The sequence below is a fragment of the Papio anubis genome, chromosome 8 (assembly GCF_008728515.1).
Source record: "Papio anubis isolate 15944 chromosome 8, Panubis1.0, whole genome shotgun sequence".
Lineage (NCBI taxonomy): Eukaryota > Metazoa > Chordata > Mammalia > Primates > Cercopithecidae > Papio > Papio anubis.
The window spans coordinates 129855071-129876420 of record NC_044983.1 but is presented as its reverse complement, the minus strand read 5'-3'; the positions used below and the strand labels follow the sequence as shown (position 1 = coordinate 129876420).

Below are 21350 nucleotides of genomic sequence, written 5' to 3'. Positions count from 1 at the left end.
GACTATTGATGATAGTGCTGGTGGTGGTAGTGATGATGGTGATGATGGTGGCAGTGGTGATGGTGATGACTGTTGATAGTGCTAGTGGTGGTGATGGTGGTATTGATGGTGGTGGTGGTGATGACTGTTGATACCACGAGTGGTAAATGGTGGTGGTGGTGGGTGATGATGGTAATAGTGATGGTTATTTTTTACAGACCACAGATTTAAATGAGAAAGTCAATTGACTGTGTTCTCTTTCTATTAAGGACAAAAGGAGTTATTCTTGTCCTGTTTGTGAAAAGTCTTTTTCAGAAGATCGATTGATAAAGTCACATATCAAGACCAACCATCCTGGTAAGGTTGTGCATTTTAGAGTGGAAGATTAATGTTAAAAATGCTTATGTTTATTTTAAAACAATGTTTTACATCAACTGCACTACATAGAAATAAAAAGGGATGGAGCTGTGATACATTCATGGGAAACAAACATCTTTATTCGATGCTGGAAAGTTGATGTAATTGTTTATTTCCTTTTGTTCTTTTATCGGTCTTCAGATGCATCTACCCTCACCCCTGCAATTTCAGTGATACCCCCTGCCCCTTGTAACGGGAACTTTGCATGCCTTTGGATGGGTCGTATATGAGTCATAAGCTTGTGTTACCCGGAGTGGTGATTTGTAAGGGGTGTTGGCTCCTGCTCAGGCTGAGGAGCATCCTTGAGTTGGAGAGACCATCACCACAGGTCTTCTCACATTCCACACCACTCAGGTGCATGAGGCACCGGCTACCTGGGTGTTCATGCCTTGTCATTTCTGTTCGTGCCACTTGGAACATTTTCCCTTCTGCCCTGCCTGGTTAATTCCTGTTCATTCTTTACATTCTTCCTCAGACCCCTGCCTTTGGGGAGGCTGTTGTAGCTTCCAGTCTGGCTGAGGGTCCACCCCCAGCCCCTGCTAACGTCATACACAGCGCACTGACCACTGTGCTCCAGTCACTGTGACTCTCCAGCCACTCCCAGGGGCTCCCTGAGGCGAGGCTTATCCCCAGATCTCCAGTGCCTCCACAGGCAGGCTTGAGAAAGCAGATGAGGGTGTTGTGTGTTTTATGAGGGAGTAGCAGATATTCCTTCTAAATGCGCCTCTCCCTTCATACATGTGTCTTTTTTCCTGTTCTTTATTTTGTATCTGCTCTTGGTATAAGGGGACTGACTCGCTGACTATAAATGGAGAAAGATAAAGAAATAACAGAAGGGTACTAACACTCATGTTTCAGCTGGGAATGGACAGAGCTGTGAGGCCTTCGTCTGTGTGGGAACCGTGTGGGCTGTGTGCTTCTCTGAAGGCCCAGCTCTGTCCTCCTCATGTTAACTCATGTCCTAAGTGACATGGGATCCAATGTGAGCCAAAGTTATTCTTAAAACAGCTAGCCTTTGCTGATGAACAGATGTAAGACATTATTTTGTTATTATTTTAAACTTTTTATTCCAGAAAATCCCCAAATACAGGAGCACACAGAACAATGCCGGGAACATCCTGTATCTGTCACTCAGCTTCCACAGTTACCCACGTTTTGTCAAACTGTTTCATGTATCCACCATACACACTTTTCTTCTTCTAGGATATTTTAAAGTATATTCCAGACAGCATGTAATTCCTCCATAAAAACCTTTAAAATGCATCTCTAACTAATAAGGATTGCTTTCAACATAACTACTGTGTCACCGATAAAGCAAACAGGATCAACTTTTTGCTTGATTATTGCCACCTATTATAAGTCTGTTTAAAATTTCCCCAATTTCTTCAGGATTTTTCTTATTTATTTATTTATTTATTTTTGAGACAGAGTCTCACTGTGTCGCCCAGGCTGTAGTGCAGTGGTGCAATCCCGGCTTACTGCAAGTTCCGCCTCCTGAGTTCATGCCATTCTCCTGCATCAGCCTCCTAAGTAGCTGGGACTACAGGCGTCTGCCACCATGCCCGGCTAATTTTTTTGTTTTTTTTTTTGTGGAGACAGGGTTTCACCGTGTTAGCCAGGATGGTCTCAATCTCCTGGCTTCGTGATGCACCCGCCTTGGCCTCCCAGAGTGCTGGGATTACAGGCGTGAGCCACCACGCCTGGCCAGGATTTTTCTTTTTAACTGTTGGTTCACTTGAACCAGCATCCATACATTTGCATCTAGTGGCTTTGTTCCTTACGTTTCTGTTTCTTGTTTTCTCTAGTGCCCCCCTTGTGCTTTTTTCCATGACGTTTACTTATGGGGGAAACTAAGTCACTTTTCCTATAGACAATTTCAGTTTCTGCATTTGTGTGATTATTGCCTTGTGATGTTGCTTCTCCATTCCTCAAATGTGATGTTAACAGATATTGAGATCTGAGACTTGATTTGATTCTGGTTTAACTTTTTAGGTGAAAATCCTGTCTCTGGACACCATGAGGCACACCTTGATTCCTCCTGCGGTGCTGCTTAGCGATGAGGTTTATTTATGTCTAACTTCCCCTGACTCCTCTGACTCCTTCTCACATCCTGCTTTTCTTCTAGAGGTCTCCATGAGCACCATTTCTGAGGTTCTCGGGAGGAGGGTTCAGCTGAAAGGGCTAATTGGAAAGAGAGCCATGAAATGCCCATATTGTGACTTTTATTTCATGAAGAATGGCTCAGACCTTCAGCGTCATATTTGGGCTCATGAAGGTGAGTATTCATCTTTCCAAATTGGGTACCTTGTTAACTTTGTGCTTCCATCCTTCATTTTGAGAGTACATTAAGAGGAAGCCATATCTTCACATCCCTGCTGTTAGAATTTCCTTAGCACACTGAGAAGTGTGTCCATCAACCAGCTACAAACAGTAATTTAAACTATTAATCGATTAGTTGCAATTGCAATGAGTAGAGGTGTGCACTCCTTCATAGGTCTCATTGCAATTGTAGTGAAATAAATCACCACGACTCCCCTGCTGGAATGTAGGTACCTTGAGAACAGGAACACCAGAGTCTTATTCATGGCAGGAGCTCCAGTGCCCAGCCTGTGCCCTGTGCATAGCAGGTTTCCCAGAACTGTTGGGATTATGAATGAAGGAAGGAGGGCAGCAAGTAGTTCTCCCATTCCGGCAGTGTGAAGTGTTGCCATTCAGGCTGTGGAGAAGGAATTCAGAAGGGGGAAGTGCAGGATGGAGATGAGGGAATGGAGAGAAGAAGATGGGCTGTGCTTTCGGGTTGCTTGCCGATGAAGGGAAGTGCAGGGCCACTCTCAGGCTTTGGGAAGTTGGAAGTGAAGATTCTGCTAGCGCAACAGACCGTCACCTTTGTTTTCTCCCACTGTGTAAGGACATGGCCCTCCTGGGGACTAGGGTAGGAGCTGAGGGGCCAGGGAAAACCCTTCCAGACACCTACATCAGATCCCTGCCTGTTATTTAGGAACCTGGAATGCTGCAGTAGGAAAAAAGACTAGAGAGGGATGAAGGATGAAGTATTTTCTACAATATTGCATGAAATGACCTATTTATAGGTCCTAGGGAAGGAACTATTAGGGAGAGAGAGACTGATGGTTCAGTAAGGAGAACCGTAACTGACAGGTTGGGAACGTGGAGAAGGCAGAAGGAGTTGAAATAAATTCTAAGGTGGGAAGCTACTTTTTTGTTTACCAGCATATAATGATGCCAGTGCTCAGTGTTTGACTCACGTTATTGGAGTCAGTATTCTCAACAACCTTAGAGGTGGGTGCTGTTACCATCCCCATTTTACCAATGAGGAAAATGAGGCTTAGAGGGGTGAAGTAATTTGCCCAGGGTCACACAGCTGACAAAGTGGTGAACTGGGATTTGAACCAATGCCATCTGATTCCAAAACCTTTGCTCTTCTCTTCTGTACTGACTTGTTTCTGGAGGAGGAGGCCCCTCCTACACTGAGACAGGAGTGAAGGGGGTGAGGGTGGTAGCAGGTACGCGTATATACACGTGTTGTTTCTTTGTTATGAAGTTGAAGGCATTCATAGCTGATGGTCACAGTTTGCTCAGCAAAGAATGCCAAGAAGGCAGACTTGGAGTGGCATTCATGGGAATCAGCAGGGAGCTGACCCTGATGGAAGCACAGAGGGTCGAGCGGAGGCTGGAGATTATGGGCTTATCAAGGCATCAAACTAATTGTACTCACATGAGAAGAAGTGAGAGAACTGGGTTCAAATTCCACCCTCACCATGTATGATGAGCAAATAATTCCTTCTCTCTGAAACTCAGTTTGTTTATCTATAATGTGATCTGCCTTGGGGTTTGTTGCAAGGATCAACGAGATAATTTATGTAAAACCCACAGTAGAAGGCTTAGCATATATTGGGTACTTAATACATGGCTGATGCTATTGTGTTAAGTAAATACTTGTGATGATGCAGTAATGCTGCATATTTGCCATTTGAAAGTAATCTAATATTTTCAGCGACTTCAGAATTGATAAAGATTCAGAAAGCCAAAGGCTGCTGTATCCTGGCATCTTTGTTTTTTTCTTTTTTCTAATTTGTGACTTTCTCTGTAATGATGGAATCACAAAGGAAACAGGGTATCAGTACACACACTACAATGGGGTTCTTTGGAATTGATCCCCTGTACCATAAAATATCTCTTGTCTCCGTTTACTCTTAACACATAGGACAAGAAAAACAAATTAAAAAACCCAAAAAATTAAATTGAAAAAAGAAAGAAAAACAGAAAACACAGGTATTGACTGTAGTCACAGAAATTAACCCTTTGTGTAGAATTTTGTGCATACCTGCAACATTTGTTGCTTAGAGGACCTGCAACTTTGTTCAAGGTTTCCTAATAGTCTAGCAATGTACCTGGGGCCCATCCATGACAGCAGTTCTAAACATTGGCTCTTAGGGGAGAATTTAGAGTAGACAGTGTCTTGGTATGTCGCCTTGCAGTGAATGCCATGTTGTGGATGATCTGGAGATGCACAGCTGGTTGACTTGCACCATCTCATTTTCCATGACCGTATGTCCCAGAGCACACGGAAGTGTGGAGTTGTTGAGGTGACTCCCCAGGGTTCCACAGCCGGCCCATGGGTGTGCAAAGATGTTAATGGAAATACGTGTACTTCAGTCTCTGTGTTGCTTTGCTTGGTTCTTCTCTTTCTAGTCATAATGAGGAACAGAAATTAGGAATTTGGCTTCTCCAGGATTGGAAGACAGTGCATGTCTTCATTTTTGAGTTCTCTTAATGTTTTAGAAAGAACACCAGGTCAAATAGTGCCTGAATATACTCGGCTGTTCACACATTTGTGAAGGATCTAAAGACAGCAGGGATGCACCATGTTCCTTCTATGTATGGTTACTGTGGGCTTCTCCTCTGTGGTGGTGGTAGTTCTGAGCCATCTGTAGCTTTGACTCGGGGTGAAATGCCTGCTGAGGGTCATGTGAGATACAGAGAGATGCCGCTTGACCCAGGCTAGCACCACGGCTGTGGCCCCGCTCTTGTGAGAGTGTGTTGTAAATGACCAACCCAGAACAACGGATCTGGTGCCCTGAAGGCTTCTTGGGAAGTGACTCCTGGTCCTGTCATTTTACAGAGATGAGAACTGTGATCCAAACATGAGTTCAAGGGCACACAGCTTGTTGATGCTTATGGTTAGATTATTACTTCATGTCTAGAAACCCAGGCCAGAGCTGGGCTTTGCGTGGGCCCTAAGGAACATCAGACCCCGATGTGCATCTCAGCTCTGTGCCCCTGGGCATTGCCCTCAGCCTCTTTAAAGTGTTGGTTTCCTCAACTGCAAAGTCATCGGTAGTGTAAATAATGGGTGAAAATGTTTGGCTCACTAAAAATTGTCTGCTTCATTACTGTGTTCAGGTGTGTTCCCTGCCCTCCTTGCCCTTCTCCCAGGCCCCAGCCCCTGTCCCTATAGCGCATCACACACCATATTGTAACAGCCTGTTTACCTGTCTGCATCTCCCACCGGACAGTGAAGGCTGGGGTTCACTCTTCTCAGTTTCAAGATTAATCCTCAGTGCCTACTATGAAAATAGGTCCTCAGTAGACAGTTGGTGAATGAAGGAGTGGTGAATGCCAGGATGCCCCTACAGTCAGAGTCATCAGCTCATCCACCACCAGTTGGTAAAGCTTGATTTGTTTTACAAAGCAAATGTGCTTCCACATTTGGTCCTGGTGCCTGATCTTTTTGATTTTTTGCAAAGGGCCTTGGTGCCTTTGTGTTTAGTTCAGCTCAGTTCAACTGAATTTAGTGACTGTTCTGCAGGATGCTCAGGGTCTCTGTCCTCAAGGAGTTCCCAGACTATGGGGAGAGGGCAGATATGAAGGACTCACTGTAGTGTGCAGTGAACGTTTCAGCTAGTAGAGAGTTACAGGAGTTGGGAACATTGATAGGGAGGTAGGGAAATCTACCAAGGAAGGTCAGAGAAAGCTGCAGGGTGGAGGCACCTGGTATCCCAGGAGGCAAAGGCATCCCAGGAGGAAGGCACAGCCTGGGGAAGAGCCTGGCATGGGAAGTGTGTGGTGCGTTAGGGCCTAGCCAGTATACCGCTGTGTTCAACGTGGATGTTTTATATATACATATCTATAAGTGTATTTAGATATGGATATATATATATTCCTTCAGATTCACACACACATATTCATACACATATGTAAATATATAGAGATAGATATATACATTTTTCCCTTGGCAGGTGTGAAGCCCTTCAAGTGTTCTTTGTGTGAGTATGCAACTCGTAGCAAGAGTAACCTCAAGGCTCATATGAATCGTCATAGCACTGAGAAAACCCACCTATGTGACATGTGTGGCAAGAAATTCAAATCAAAAGGGACACTGAAAAGTCACAAGCTCCTTCACACTGCAGATGGTGAGTAAACCCCAGGGTGAACTTTCCCCCCTAAATATGTAATTTGAAGCTGGTGTTCCAGTTCATCAGAAACTTGCTGTACTGGAGGCAGGAAAGAGCACGTGCCCATTAGAAGGAGCTTCTGAAAGAGCGGTGAAGGCCTGGCCTGCCTGTCTCCCAGTCCTGTGCTCAGTGCCTCACTTCCAGCAGGTGCAGGATAAACACTTACTGGGTATGTCTGTGCCCGTGGCAGGGCTATGCAGGGAAGGAAGCTGCTTCAGGGAAGGAGGCGTCTTCAGGAAGCCTTGATCTGTGGTTCTGAAGTTTCCATCCTCTTCAGCCCTCCATCCCCACCTGGAGCTCAAGGATCTTGAGAGGCAACCTTGATCACACCTGGCCTGATTTTTTCAAGTGAGGCTCTTATCATCCAAGCCACCTCAGGGGTGGAACCAAGTCTAAAATAAAGCCAACATTTGGGCAGATTTGATCTAGATAAAATGTACTTAAGTGGATTTCTAATTTCATTCATTCATTAAGAACAATTGATTGAGTTCTTATATGTGCTAGCCATGGAGGTAGGTTCTAGGGATACCAGGTCAAGTAGAGACCAATTCCTGCGTTCAAGGAGTTCATAATCTGGAAGGCAGGACAGAGGAGCAGGCAGGCCATGGTAAAGATTTAAGTGTGGTGATGGAGGTGAGCTCGGGAGCCCTGGGAGCAGGTCATGGGTCGAGGTAGGTGGGGAGCTCAGTGGATGGTAGGCACAGTTTCCCTGGCATAGGCTGGATAGAGGGAAAGAAGATGTGTTCTAGGAAGACAGGCAGCCAAACCATAAGAGACTTTTCACATTTAAGATTTTACTCAGAAAGACAAGTTATGTGAGGGACTTGTAAATACTTCATATAACAAGATTAATAAACTTCATTTATAAATGTGTTGTTATTTACCAAAATTATGTATAAAAGTTGGAGTTTACTCTAAAAATCAAAATTATTTCAACAGTGATGTCTAATTTCAAAATTTAGTGGATGATGTAGCTCTTAAGTTCTATCTTTATTTTAAGATTGTTCTGAAAATCAGTCCTGCTGTGTGTGTGTGGGTTGGGCCCTCGGCAAGAATTCAGGTGAGCTCGAGGGACTCAGTGCAAAGGCTGAATGCTTGGCTGGGATTCATCAGAATTAAGGATCAAGGGCTTGCCTAAGGCTGAAAAAGAACCAGAACCATAACTATTAAAACTTAAGCAGTACTCTCTCTCTAAAAAAAAATCCGTAATCAAAATTAAAAATACAATGGCAGTAAAGCAGTCATACTTGAATAATGAAAGCTCTAAAGTCATGTGGTTTTTTATGATTCTATGCCTCCACAAACAATAAGCCTTGCTGACCGCTCAGCTGCCTGAACATTTAGGCAAGAATTACATTTCTTAAGATGACAGCACATAACTACTGCAGTCCTTCCGTAATGAAGAGCAGCTGTTCCCAGAGGCAGGGAAGCCTGGAGTATCCAGTGGGCCATGGTGACAGGGTCAAGAAGGCGTTCACAGGCACTGAACAGGGTTCCGCGGTCTCATGCCTGGTTCTGCAGTCCAGGCTCTGTGCTAAAAAGCCTTTGAGCAGATAGAAGCCGTTTAATCTGGCAGACCCTGGACCAACTGATGTGGAGGGATGGGGCCGGTGTGAGTAGTTGGTGTCACGGGTCCAGAGCAGCACACTCAGCCTATCCTCCCTGTCATGATTCTCTGAGTTCTTCGGCAGGAAAGGGAGTTCAGATGGACAAAGATGTCTCGTCAAAGCAGGAATGCATCTCCTAAAAGGGAATGGTATTCAAACATTGTGAAGTATTTTCTAACAAAACATTGGAAATTTGTATTGTTTTTCTTTATTTCTTTCTGCTGACATTTTTGGGAGGATGAGGTATTTGTAAAGTCATGTCTTAGTTTTCAACACTTTTCAGTTGTCTGGGAAGAAGAGCATCAAGTCTGGGCGCAGTGGCTCACGCCTATAATCCCAGCACTTTGGGAGGCCGAGGGAGGCGGGTGGATTGCCTGAAACGAAGGAGTTTGAGACCAGCCTGGGACACATGGTGAAACGCTGCCTCTACCAAAAATACAAAAAATTAAGGGGGCGTGGTGGCTCATGCCTGTGGTCCCAGCTAATTGGTAGGCTGAGGTGGGAGGATTGCTTGAGACTGGAAGCGCAAATTGCAGTGAGCCAAGATCGCACCACTGCACTCCAGACCGGGTGACAGAGTGAGACCCTTCCCCCCAACCCCCTCCCCTCAAAAAAGAAGGGCATCAGTCATCAGGTGCAATGAAAGAACCACTGGAACAGGTAGCTTGTCCCCCAACCTCCCTCCCCCTAAAAAAGAAGGGCATCAGTCATCAGGCGAAATGAGAGGAGCACTGGGACAGGTAGCTTGCCCCCAACCCCCCTCCCCCCATAAAAGAAGGGCATCAGTCATCAGGTACAGTGAGAGGACCACTGGGACAGGTAGCTTGTCCCCCAACCCCCCTCCCCCCAAAAAAAGAAGGGCATCAGTCATCAGGTGCAGTGAGAGGACCACTGGGACAGGTAGCTTGCCTCAGTGCCAACTTCTGCCACTACTTGGGTCTCAGTTTTGTCACATTGCAAAATAAGGAAAGGATACCTTAATGTTTCTTGGGTTTCTTTTAGCCTCAATCCTCTGATTCTAGGAAGAAAGGGGTAAAGTAAAGCTAAGGGGATGGAAATAGGAGGTGCCAGTACAGCTTTATTTTTGAATTCGAGATGATTGCTTTCCCACAGGGCTGCTGTACTTCATTATTTGTGTTTCTCTTTTGACGCTTACCAGTCTCATGTTTTGCCTGGGGCTGGCTTGGTAAACAGAGTGCTGAGTCGGGGACCCCTTGTTCTAGCTCCATTGCTGATTTAGGATGTAGCTTTAATTAAGCTGTAGGTGAGTCTTTTCCTTTTTAATTTTCTCCCATAACATGTTTATTATAGAAACTTTGAAAAAAGTTTATTTACATCTCTTATTCATTTCTGTAGTGCTCATATTTTATCCTGTTGACATCTTAGAGCTCTTTGTACTTAATACTTTGTCATCATTTGCCTTTATGTTTTGTTTATGGTATCTTTTTATATACAAGTTAAATAACTTGGTTCATTTAAAGTTATTTTCCTTTATGTTTTCATCTTCCATGATTCTCTCTGTCAAAAGAAACCTTCCTCAGTTTGGGGCTATATTCTTTTACTTTTTCTTTGAGTTTTAGTTTATGATTACATAACATTTATGAAATTTAATATTCTTGCAATTTATTTTAGCATATGGTATGTGGTAGGAATCTTTGTTTCCAAACGGTTATCATCGACTCAGTATATTTATAGAGAAATCAGTCCTTTCAATTTTATTTTTCAGTGCCAGAATTTCCGAAGATATTGGGTCTAATTCTGAGATTTTGGTCTGTCTCAGTGATTTTTGTACTAGTACCTTATTTTTCAAGCTGTTCTAGTGACTAACTTTATTGTTATCCAATAAAGTTTATTTTTTTATGAAGCTTACATAGTTTTTCTCATTTAGTTATTACTCCTTTAGATAAACTGCAGAATTGTTCATCAAGTTAGGACTATCCCTGGGGATGACCTTGTAAGCTGTTTGACGATGTCTGTAACATGCTTTAAATCCATTGGTCACCTGTGCTTGTACAGGTGCCTTGGTTGTCTTGATGAGACTCTCAGCCTTTAACCATACAATTAGCTTTTTACTGAGAAGCAAAGATTGCCTTACAGCCTGCCTGGAATTATTTGGTTTTAGTTGTATTTGTGGTATGAGTAATAACTCAGTTGGTTGCTCTGTAGAGAAGCCGTGTAGAGTAGGTAGAGCTAGAGAGGCTTGGGTGTGGGTCTGTCTACCCCTTCCTAGTAGGGTGATTTTGGTCAGATTACTTCTCTGAACCTCACTTTCCTCATCAGTAAACTGGGATAGGTATACTCTTTTGTTGAGTGGGTCTGAGGATCAAAAGACAGGAAGTGTACCCCATGCTTGCCTGGCAACCTCCTGTTCTCCTGGCTGCCCTGCCTCAGCATCCTGTCCTGGTTCTGCCTTAGCTTTCTGATCTCTACCTCTCGGAGGCCATGGGGTTCAGTCTATGAGCGTTGTTCTTTTTTTTTTTTTTTTCCCCGCTGTGTCAGAGTCTCACTTTGTCAGCTAGGCTGGAGTGCGGTGGTGCGATCTCAGCTCACTGAACCCCGCCTCCCGGGTTCAACTGATTCTTGTGCCTCAGCCTCCTGCCATAGCTGGGATTACAGGCATGTGCTACCATACCCAGCTAATTTTTGTATTTTTGGTAGAGATGGGGTTTCGCCATGTTGGCCAGGCTGGTCTTAAACTCCTGACCTCAAGTGATCTGTCTGCCTCGGCCTCCCAAAGTGCTGGGGTTACAGGCGTGAGCCACCGCATGTTCTTTTTTTCCTCACACCTTTGGTGATCCCTCCAGTCTTATGGCTTTAAACACCATTTAGATAGAGGATGTATGGTTTGGCTGTGTTTCCACCCAAATCTCATCTTGAATTGTAGCTCCCATAATTCCCATGTGATGTGGGAGGGACCCAGTGGGTGATAATTGAATCATGGGGCAGTTTCCCCCATACTGTTCTCATGCTAGTGAATGAGTCTCACGAGATCTGGTGGATTTGTAAGGGGTTTCCGCTTTCTCTTGGCTCTCATTTTCTCTTGCCTGCCGCCATATGAGATGTGCCTTTTGCCACGATTGTGAGGCCTCCCCAGCCACATGGAACTGTGAATCCATTAAACTTCTTTTTCTATATAAATTACCCAGTTTCAAGTAGGTCTTTATCAGCAGTGTGAAAACAGACTAATACAGAAGGCTTCCACGCTTGGATTTCCAGTCCTCTTGTTCCTCCCAGCCTTGGCACTGCCCTGTCTGTAACTGCCCACTCAACATCTGCACTTGGATGCCCACCTGGCCCCCCCGAGCTTAGGGTGCTCAACACTAAGCTCCTAATCTTCCTCCCTAGACCCCACCCAGGGGTTGCCAACGTTTGTAAAGAGATTGTAAATATTTTTGGCTTTGAGTGCTACATCCAGTTTTCTCTTTTTTGTTGTTTTTATTTTTACAAACTTTGAAAGTGTAAAAGCCAAGCTTAACTCCCAGCTGTATGAAAGCAGAAAGCAGGCTCAATTTGGTGCTCGGGCATAGGTTGCCAACCCCTGTTGTACCCCATCTTGGGAAATGGCTACTCCTTTTCCTTTGCCCAGGTCAAAAGCATTGGGTCAGTCTTGACTGTCTCATTCATACCCCATACATGATCCATTAGCAAATCCTGTGTGTTCTGTCTTTAACATGATCCAGAGTTCTGCTGCTTCTCAGCACCCTCATGCCATCCTTTTTGTACAGGCCACTGTCATCTCTGCCTCCATTCTTGCAGTAGCCCCCTAACCTTTCCCTAGAACCTCTCCTGGTCCCCACAAGTCCATTCTCAGCAAAACAGCCGGTGATCCTGTAGAAACAAAGGCCAGGTCATGCCACTCGCCTCCTAACCTTTCCCTGGAACCTCTCCTGGTCCCCACAAGTCCATTCTCAACAAAACAGCCAGTGATCCTGTGGAAACAAAGGCCAGGTCATGCCACTCCTCTGTTCAGAACCCTCCTGTCTATCTGCTGTCATTCTTAGTGGAAGCCCAATTCTTCACCATGACCTGCTTGATCCCCCCGTCTCTCTGACCTCTTCTCCTTCTAGTCTCCCCCAACTGGCATCTCTCCAGACATATTGCATTCATTCCCTTTATTTTATATTTTTATTTTTTGGAGACAGAGTTTTGCTTTGTTGCCCAGGCTGGAGTGCAGTGGCATGATCTAGGCTCACTGCAACCTTTGCCTCCCAGGTTCAAGCAATTCTCCTGCCTCAGCCTCCCGAGTAGTTGGGATTACAGGCATGTGCCACCACACCCGGCTAATTTTTTGTATCTTTAGTAGAGATGGGGTTTCACCATGTTGGGCAGTCTGGTCTTGAACTCCTGACCTCAGGTGATCTGGCTGCCTCGGCCTCCCAGAGTGCTGGGATTACAGGCATGAGTCACCATGCCCGGCCTATCTTCATTCCTGTTCCTCACACCTGCCAGGTATGTGCTCATCTCAAGGGCTTTGCTTTGGCCCTTCCCTCTGCATGCAGTGTTCTTTCTCCCTGTCTGAATGGATACCTCCTTCATGTCCTGGAGGTCTTTATTGAAGAGTCACTCGGAATGAGTCTTCCCTCGGTGCTTCCGTGTAGAGAGTCTCCATACCCCACCAACTAGTCCAGACGCCCGTGGCTTCCTGTGCTGCTCTCCTTGGCTTATCTTTCTCTAGTGTATTATATAGTTTCCTTATTTACCACTTTTTTGTCTCTATTACTGGAACGATCCCACTAATTACTTCATACTCTCTTTCATGTTTTTTACTGTTTCTCTTTAAACCAACCCTTCTCCAATGTACTGTATAATTTCCTTATTTATGAAGTTTCGTGTCTTCCACTAGATTGTAAGCTTCACAAGCAGGGATTTTCGACTTACTACATTTATTTTGTATCCTCAGCACTTAGAACAGGGCTTGGCTTATCAGAGGCACTCAATAAATTTGTGTTTATTGAATGAGTGGAAAATGTAAAGTGCCTTGCATAAAATGGCTGGGATGTAGTAGTACTCACAAAGTGTCAATTATTTTCTCTGTTTCATCTTAGATAGTTCTGTTAAATCAAATGCTTGTGAATTAGGTATTTTAAAATATGGTCAAGGAACTCACCATTAAGTGAATCTTCTTGGGCATTTTTTAATGAAGTAAAAAGGAATTGAGTAATTACAATTACCCTTTCTTCTAACTACTTGTGAATCCAATTTTTCACATTTGCTGGCTTACTTAAAGTGATATATCCCTATTTGTGGCATTCCTATTTCCCGAAGGAACTCATTATTGTACCTTAGAAAAGATAGCTCGTTCTGGGTGAAGGTTTCAGTTAAAAAGATTTGCCAGTCAATATGTACAGAGAGAGACACTGATCTATAAAGGGCCCGATTAAACCCTTTGTGTGTATGCCAACAGGATGGAAGGATTTAATGCAAAGATCATGCTGTAATGTAGTTCCCCTCTTTTGACTTTAAAAAGGCCTAGACATGATGTGCTATCTGGAGGTTTATATGTGATTCTGCCCACCCATAGCAGATGGGGAAGGTTAAGCTGTACAGTGCCTTTATGTTATGTAATCAAACAGGAATCCTCAAATCATGAAATAAAAAGGTCTTTGGAGTTTATTACTGATTCCTTTGGGTCTCTCCCCTCCCCTGATCCAGACTGCCCCTGTACATTTTAATTAAGAAGTTTTGGGGTAAAATTTGAAAAGAATTATCCAGGCTTCAAGCACTCTTGTAATGGCAAGTGGAGATTTGAGTATGGAAATTAGGTTTGAGTGGAGTAAGTACCCTTTTTTTCTGTCCCTTCTTCAGTTTATGATAAGAGAGCTCATGGCTGTAGATGAAAATATTCTAGGAGATCTGAGTGCGGAGTTTTGCTTTGTTTTCCTCCCCTGTCCTCTAAAAAGCAAAGCCACTCTAGGATAAAGTAGCCCCATGGCCTTTTGCTTCTAAAAACAGAACCAGGAAGTAAATAGAAAATGGTCCCTGAGCACCTAGCTGGGTTGATCTTACAAGGTTAACTTGCAAGGTTTTAGTGAGACGGTCTTTCTACTGCATCCTTGTCCCCCTTGTCCTTCCTCCTACTTGCCCTTGGAGAAAAGGTGAAGGGGCAGGTGTGGAAGTGTGGCTACTGGATGAACATGGTAGGTTTCTGTTGCTTATCCTTGGGCTGGAGTCTGGGTGATCGATGGGAGAAGGTAGGGCTAATTTCAGGGCCCATAAATACCATTTTTAATAGGTTCACCCTGTTTGTGTTCATATATAGCTCTTTTTCTCAGGTTTTTATAAACCACAAGATCCGTTAGGAATAAGTGACCCCATACTATAAAATGAACTACGCAGCTAACTGAGCAATTAGCTTAGATTGATATACAGATTTAACTTTTTAATGAGGCTTGGCTACCTAAAACCTCACCAGGTAGAAGGATCTCAGCTGCAAATGTCTGGCACAGTGTCTATAACTTTCATCTAGCCCTGGTGCTGTGCTCTGTTCTTTATGTGGCTTTGCACTGCCTTCGGTTTCTTTCCACCTCTGTCTCATGCTGATCCATCCCTCCTTATATCAAAACTGATGTACTAATTACAGAGAATCATCAGGCCCTAAGTCTGCGGTTGCTTGAAGTTCAGCCTTTAAAGTACAGAGACTTCTTTAACTGTATTTTTATTGCTGTAGCTATTTCTGTTCCGATTTGCCACTGCATAAATCCCCACAGATGCTAGAACTGTGAAGATGTGTGCTTTGCAAAACACTTGCTGCAAAATGCCTGTTATGCTTCCTGTAGGATGCTTTTCTTACATGAGGCAGCAAACCTCTGTGTGCTGGGCTACATGGAGAAGTGAGGAGGTAGAGTAGGGAGAACCTTGGGCTCCAGAGGCAGGCCCAGACTGGAATCACTTCTTGCCTGAACAGTCTTGAACAGTGATCCCCATTTGTAACATGGATGTTACATGTTTCCTGTGGCTCCTGTAACAAATTACCACAAAGTTAGCGACCTAGATCAACACAGATGTATTATATTGTAGTTTGGAGGTCAGCGATCTAAAATCAAGGTATCAGCCGGGCTGCATTCCTTCTAGGAACTCTGGAGGGGAACCTGTCTCTGTATTCTGTGGCTTATGGACCCCTTCCTTCATATTCAAAGCCAGCAGTCCAGCATCTTCCAATCTCTTCTGTCTCTGCTTCCATCGCCACACTCCTTCTCTGACTTCAAGCCTCCTGCCTCCCTTTTATAAGGACCCTTGTGATTTCACTAGGACTATCTGGATAGGCCAGGCTAGTCCCCAGCTCAAGATCTTTGGCTTAATCACATCTGTAAACTCCTTTTTTTTTTTTTTCCCCATATATGGTAGCATGTATAGGTTCTGGGGATTCGAATCTGGGTATCTTTGGGAGGGCCATTATCAACCCACAGCATGGGGCTGCGGGAAGATTAATTGGGTTCATACTGTGGGTGTCAGCTCATGTACCCTTTCCTCTGGCGCATGAACCAGTAGCTCTTAATGACACAGTATAAGAATGGATACTTGTAGCAGTTAATTTACATCATCTGGGAAAGATTAAATCACTTTTTTTTTCAAATATTCTCTTATTAGGAAGGCACAATGCAATAGTTAATATTTAAAGAGTATCACTGTTGAAAAGGGTAAAAGTCAGTTTCCTGAAAAAAAGTTAAAGTCAATTTCCTAAAAACTCTTGAAAATTTACTTATGTAAAATACCACCTTTTTCAGTAAGACTGGATAAACAGTCATAAGGAGGCATTTTTACTTTTATACCTCTAGAATAGTATTACTAATAACAGTTGAGATTTATGGAAATTCTTTCCTGTAAGTACTTTAGAGCTCCTTCAGGTTTGAGGTGCACATAAAATTTGATTTGGCAAGGATGATTTAATTTAGCAGATACTTCAAACAAGTTGCCTTAAATTCCAAGGAATTTTTCGTTGCTGTCTCTCTCTGTGTTCTGATGGAATCCAGATGCCAAAAGCTGAAGGTGACGTTTTAAGTTTTTTTTCCTACCATTCCATTCCTTCTTAGTTTTATATAGAACTCCATTTAAAGTAAGCAAGCAGCTGGAGTCATCCTCAGGGAAAGTCACCAAGCAGATGAGGCTATAGTAAGAAACAAAGGGAACAACAGGTGCCACACATAGTGCCAGTGCCAAGTCGCCAGGCTAGGGCTTCACAGATCCCACGGTGGCCCGCCCACAGCTGCCAGGAGGCAGGGAGCGATTGCCTTTCTTTTCAGAAGCAGAGAATGGGAGCTCAGCCTGTGGCTCCCTTACAGCTGAGTTTCAGAGGTCTAGGGCAACATGGGTGCCTTTGTGCTTCCATGTCCAGCTGGGAATAACTTCCTGCTTGAGCCCAGGGGCTTCAGCAAGGCAGGTACCGTGCTGGCTCCCCCACCTACCACATTGCTATCCCCCTTTCCTTCCATGTGGAGAGTCAACAGGAACTTAAGTCTGAGCTCTCTTAGGTTTGGTCACATCTCTTTATCTAACCTGAGGCAGGATAACAAGTATTCCTGTTTCTTCTTTCCTTCTCCTATTTTCAAGTCCCCTCTTCCCTTTCTAACAGGATAGCCTGGGTAACATTTTACCTGGCTAAGGCTGGGGTAAAGAGCAGAGCTCAGGATTCTCTGACTCCAGACCCTGTGCTGGCTTTCACTGTCTGGTGATCCTTGAATTCAGCCAGCATCCAGTTCCCAGGCCCAGGCAGTGCTCAAAAGGACAGAGGTCAGCTTTGCTTCATCAGTCATGGACATGCAGTCCCAGCACTCATGGTTAGGCAAAGAAAGAGGCTCCTTCCAAAAGAACACTTGAAAGCGGAGAGAGATTTGCGAAGATGTGCCTCACCTTTGGAGAGATGAACAGAAATAATGGAAATGACATTTTCGTGCCTGCATCCCCATCTTTGAAGGAGAGTTCAACCAAATCACACATTTTTAAAGGGAAATGGAGCTGCTAGTGAGACACTGTGTTTCCAGAAAGAGCTGCGGTGTCTGCAGTGGAAACCTCTAGCGAGCCTAGCACTCAGAAAGACGTCTAACTGAAAACTACAGGGCCAGGAACACTGATGGGGTCCCTTTCCTTCCACCGGCAACATCAGACTGCATAAATCCACAAACTGCCATACAGTCCTCAAAGTTTATCTTTGAACTACACGACACATCTTTCCTTTCTTAAACAAATTTGTTGCCAGTTCTCAAGAACCTTCTAAGGAAGGTGGCCTGTTTTGTTGTTGTGTTATTTTTCTTTTTACATTTTTAAAATTAAAGTACACACACACACACACACACACACAGACAGTTCAGAAGTATACAGCTCAGTGGATTGTTACAAAGGAGGCACACCTGTGTAACTACAGTCTAGAAGAAACAGCACACTTCCAGCCTCTTGGCAATTTCTTACTCCCGCGACATCATTGCCCATCTCTCTTGCCCAGAGGTAACTGCTTACTGCCCTGACTTCTAGCACTGTAACGTGCTTTTCCTTGTCTTTGAACTTCATAGAGTTGATTCATACAATATGTGTTCTTTTATGTCTGGCTTCTTCCTTTTCACAGTATGGTTGTGAGATTCATCTAGTTTGTTATGATTTTGACTTTTACCATCTGGGCCTGTAGGTCAAATAAAGAATTTCATAGGGAAATGAGATTCTAAATTCTGTGGTTTCTGACCAGGAAATCTTTGTTCCCACAGTGATTTTTTTTTTCCCACCGTGGCAGTACTTTTGCAGTCAGCTTGGAGTGTGTGTTCTGCAACAGTGTTTCTCCAAAAGTGGTATGACTCAGCTTTGCTTTGTCCTTATTTACAAGGCGTGGCTCAGAATGACATTTGACTGTTTACAGAAATGAAATTCTGCCCCAGAGGTAAAGAAGCGACTACTCCTGAAATTTTTTTGCAAAATTAGGCCACTGGCTCTTTTTTGTGAAGAAGAGGGAGAAAGATACTTGGTCAGAAAGAGCACCCGTAAGTCAGTGCCCTGCCAGTCAAGGCTGGGGTGCTGTTTTTTAAAAGACGGTGAACTTTCAAGTTCAGAAGCCATGGGTATCATTTTATGGCTCTGCGTTGAAAGATCTGTCTTCTGGTTTGTGTGCAGTAACGGATGAAACATCTCAGCCTTTCAGAGATGGGTGCTAATGATCTGAAATGCTTTTCTGTTAGAGTGCAGACAACATGAAAACAACGTTCATAAAAATCCAACCTCTTCCTGCAAGTGTGCCCACAATTCTTTAAAAATTCTTTATTTTAAATCTTTAAAAATCCTTATTCATGTTCCTATGGAATGGCTATATAGTTGTAATGAAAAGATATAATTCTTATTAATATTATAATAATCCTTTGTTGCTTGTACAGTTCATTAATAACAAGTTTAAGAGTTATATGTTGCACTAAGGTGATCCATGAGTTCTATAACCATTCCCTTATTTCTGGACAATGTGTTATTTTCATTTTTCCTCCCATTATTATAACTTATGTGGCAGGGGCTTCTTTCTTGCATGTATAAACTTTTTCTTCTTTTGAATTAACTCCTTAGGACACATTTCCAGGAGCAGGATGGCTATTTTGTTTTGGTGGTTTTAATTGTGCATTGCACTGCCAGCTTCCTTTCCAAAAAATTGTACCAGAAATAAGAAAGTGTCCCAGCTTAACTCTTGCATTTTTAACACTTTGTTACTAAAAATGTCTAGTTTCTTAGCTTAATGGGTATCAAATCTTACCATGTTATAATTTTTATTTATGTGATAGCTCGTAAAATCAAACAGGTATTGTGACAGTTAAATGAGTTAATGGTCATAAAGCATTTGTAGCATTGGTTCAAAGTGCTGTGTAGAAGAGTGTGCTGTCATTGGACTTTTTCAGTTAATTAAATCTGATTCTGTCCTCTCTAGAGAACACTGTTTGGTCAAGCCCTATTTTGGCCTGCTTTCTGGGGTCTTGGTGTTTTATAGTCATACATTCACTGGTTCATTCAACAGCTATACTTCTTGGACTCTTGGTTGCAGTTGACAGAAACTCATTTGAGGTCACAGAATTCGCCAAGGGGCATTTATGGTAAACTTACTTGGAATCTGACAGAGACTCAGGGCTTTTGTGTTTGAGTTCCTTCTTCCCAGTGCTGTGTTCACCTCTTCCTCGTGCGGCTGGTCTCCTTACCTTTCCATCTTGTGTAACGTCGCTTCCTCACAGAAGCCTTCCCTGACAGCCTGGCCACATGGCCGCACCCCTTCCACACTCCCTCATGCTCCACCATGGCTCCTTGCCTTTGTCCTTCGTGGCCTGTTGCAGTTGGTAATTATTTGTTGGAATACTTGCTGGTTGTCCATTTAGGTGATGAGCACCAGAAGCAGGGCCTGTGGTGTCTTGTCCACTCTCATCTCCTGGGGTCAGGCATGGTCCTGGCACCCAGCGGCACCTCCGTGAATGCTCGCTGAGTGAATGGACACAACCAGCCAGGCGATTGTCTTCATCCTCCACCTTTCGTCCTCTCTGCTTCCTTACTTCATACTGATGTCCTGTCTCTGTCTCTCTATGCTGTGCTCTCCTCTCACCCCATGTGGATTGGCTTGCTTACTAGTTTCACCCACAGACTGAAAACACAACTCTCATCCACTCCTGAGTTACAAGCTTCATATCTGGACAGTTCTGATTCCAGGCTCAGCTACAGTCTCTTGTCCACCGTGGTCCAATCTCCTGTGACTTGGAGTGGGGAGATGGTGGGTAGGACCACATATCACTGGCCCTTGTGATGCCCCGTGTGACCATGTTGATTATGGGGAGGGGAGAAAGGGTGGCTGAACAGACTTCTGAATGGGGTGCTCCTATAAATTAACTGCTAGCCTTACCTCCAGGATGCTCTCACCTCCAAGCACTGAGGACGTGGCATGAAAATTGCAGTCTTGTCTCAAAGTCCCCACAACCTGCAAGGGTGCCAGACGGACCAACCAAGGTGAATCAGTGCACTGCTTTGGTGATTGCAACCAAAGTCAAAACCCAAAATCTCCACTGTCATGAGGCAAACATTCTCGTGAGTGAGATAGTTAACAAACACTATAAATGAATAAAGTGTGTGGTATATTACAGTGGAAATATGAAGACATCTAGAATATTAAGAAAATTGAGAGATGAAAATAAAAATATGAATATGAAATGATTCCATTTCAGTATGAAAATATAAGCTGAGAAATGCTAAAAATGAATCAGTAAAGGGGTATAGGGACTGTGATTTTAAACAGAATGGGCTGAAAGGACTCAGTGTGAAGGTGACATTTGAACAGAGACTTGAGGAAGATGAGGCAACAGAGCATGGCATATCTGGGATGGGCACCCCAGGCTCTGGGAACAGCAGGTGCAGAGGTCTGGAGGTGGGTGGGTAGACTGTGTCTATGGAGTGGAGAGAGGTGAAGGCAGTGCATGAGGTCCAAGAGGTGACAGGGAGCCACACACCCCTGTGCCCTGCAGCCACTACGAAGCTCCTGGCTTTTGCTCTGCGTGGAGATGAGGCCAGATAGGGTGTTGGGAATAGGAGGAGGAGGAGGTTTTCTGTAAACTCTGCTATTACAACTGTTTACTTACACTTTGATATAGTTGTACAAACCTTTTCCTTTGCTCTGTTTTTATGCTTTTTGTTTTAGGTATATTGATTTAGGCTGGCTTAATTAGAACTGAATACTTGGATTGTCTCGGAGTGTCAGGGAGGTACAGGTCTGGAGGACACTGCACTCAGCTGAACGGTCCACTGCGGGGTCGCCTGTATGTACCCCCAGCCTCATCCTTCAGGGGGCTGCTTTTCAGATGCTTGCAGGCCCAGTCCCTGAGTCCACCCTCACAGCAGACAGGGATTACCTCCCCATTTTTCTGATGGGGCCTCTGAGTAGCAT

At 44.0% G+C, this 21350-nt stretch overlaps 1 protein-coding gene across 6 annotated transcripts in view; it reads left to right on the top strand.

The window, feature by feature from the left end:
* ZFAT (zinc finger and AT-hook domain containing) overlaps positions 1-21350 on the top strand; it is a 232251-nt gene that overhangs the window by 118916 nt on the left and 91985 nt on the right. For all 6 annotated transcript variants that reach the window (XM_017962334.3, XM_021942678.2, XM_021942679.2 and 3 more), the window contains 3 exons: positions 249-336; positions 2522-2671; positions 6654-6827. In XM_017962334.3, coding sequence (XP_017817823.1) covers positions 249-336; positions 2522-2671; positions 6654-6827 — 412 coding nt within the window. The remainder of the gene's footprint in view (positions 1-248; positions 337-2521; positions 2672-6653; positions 6828-21350) is intronic.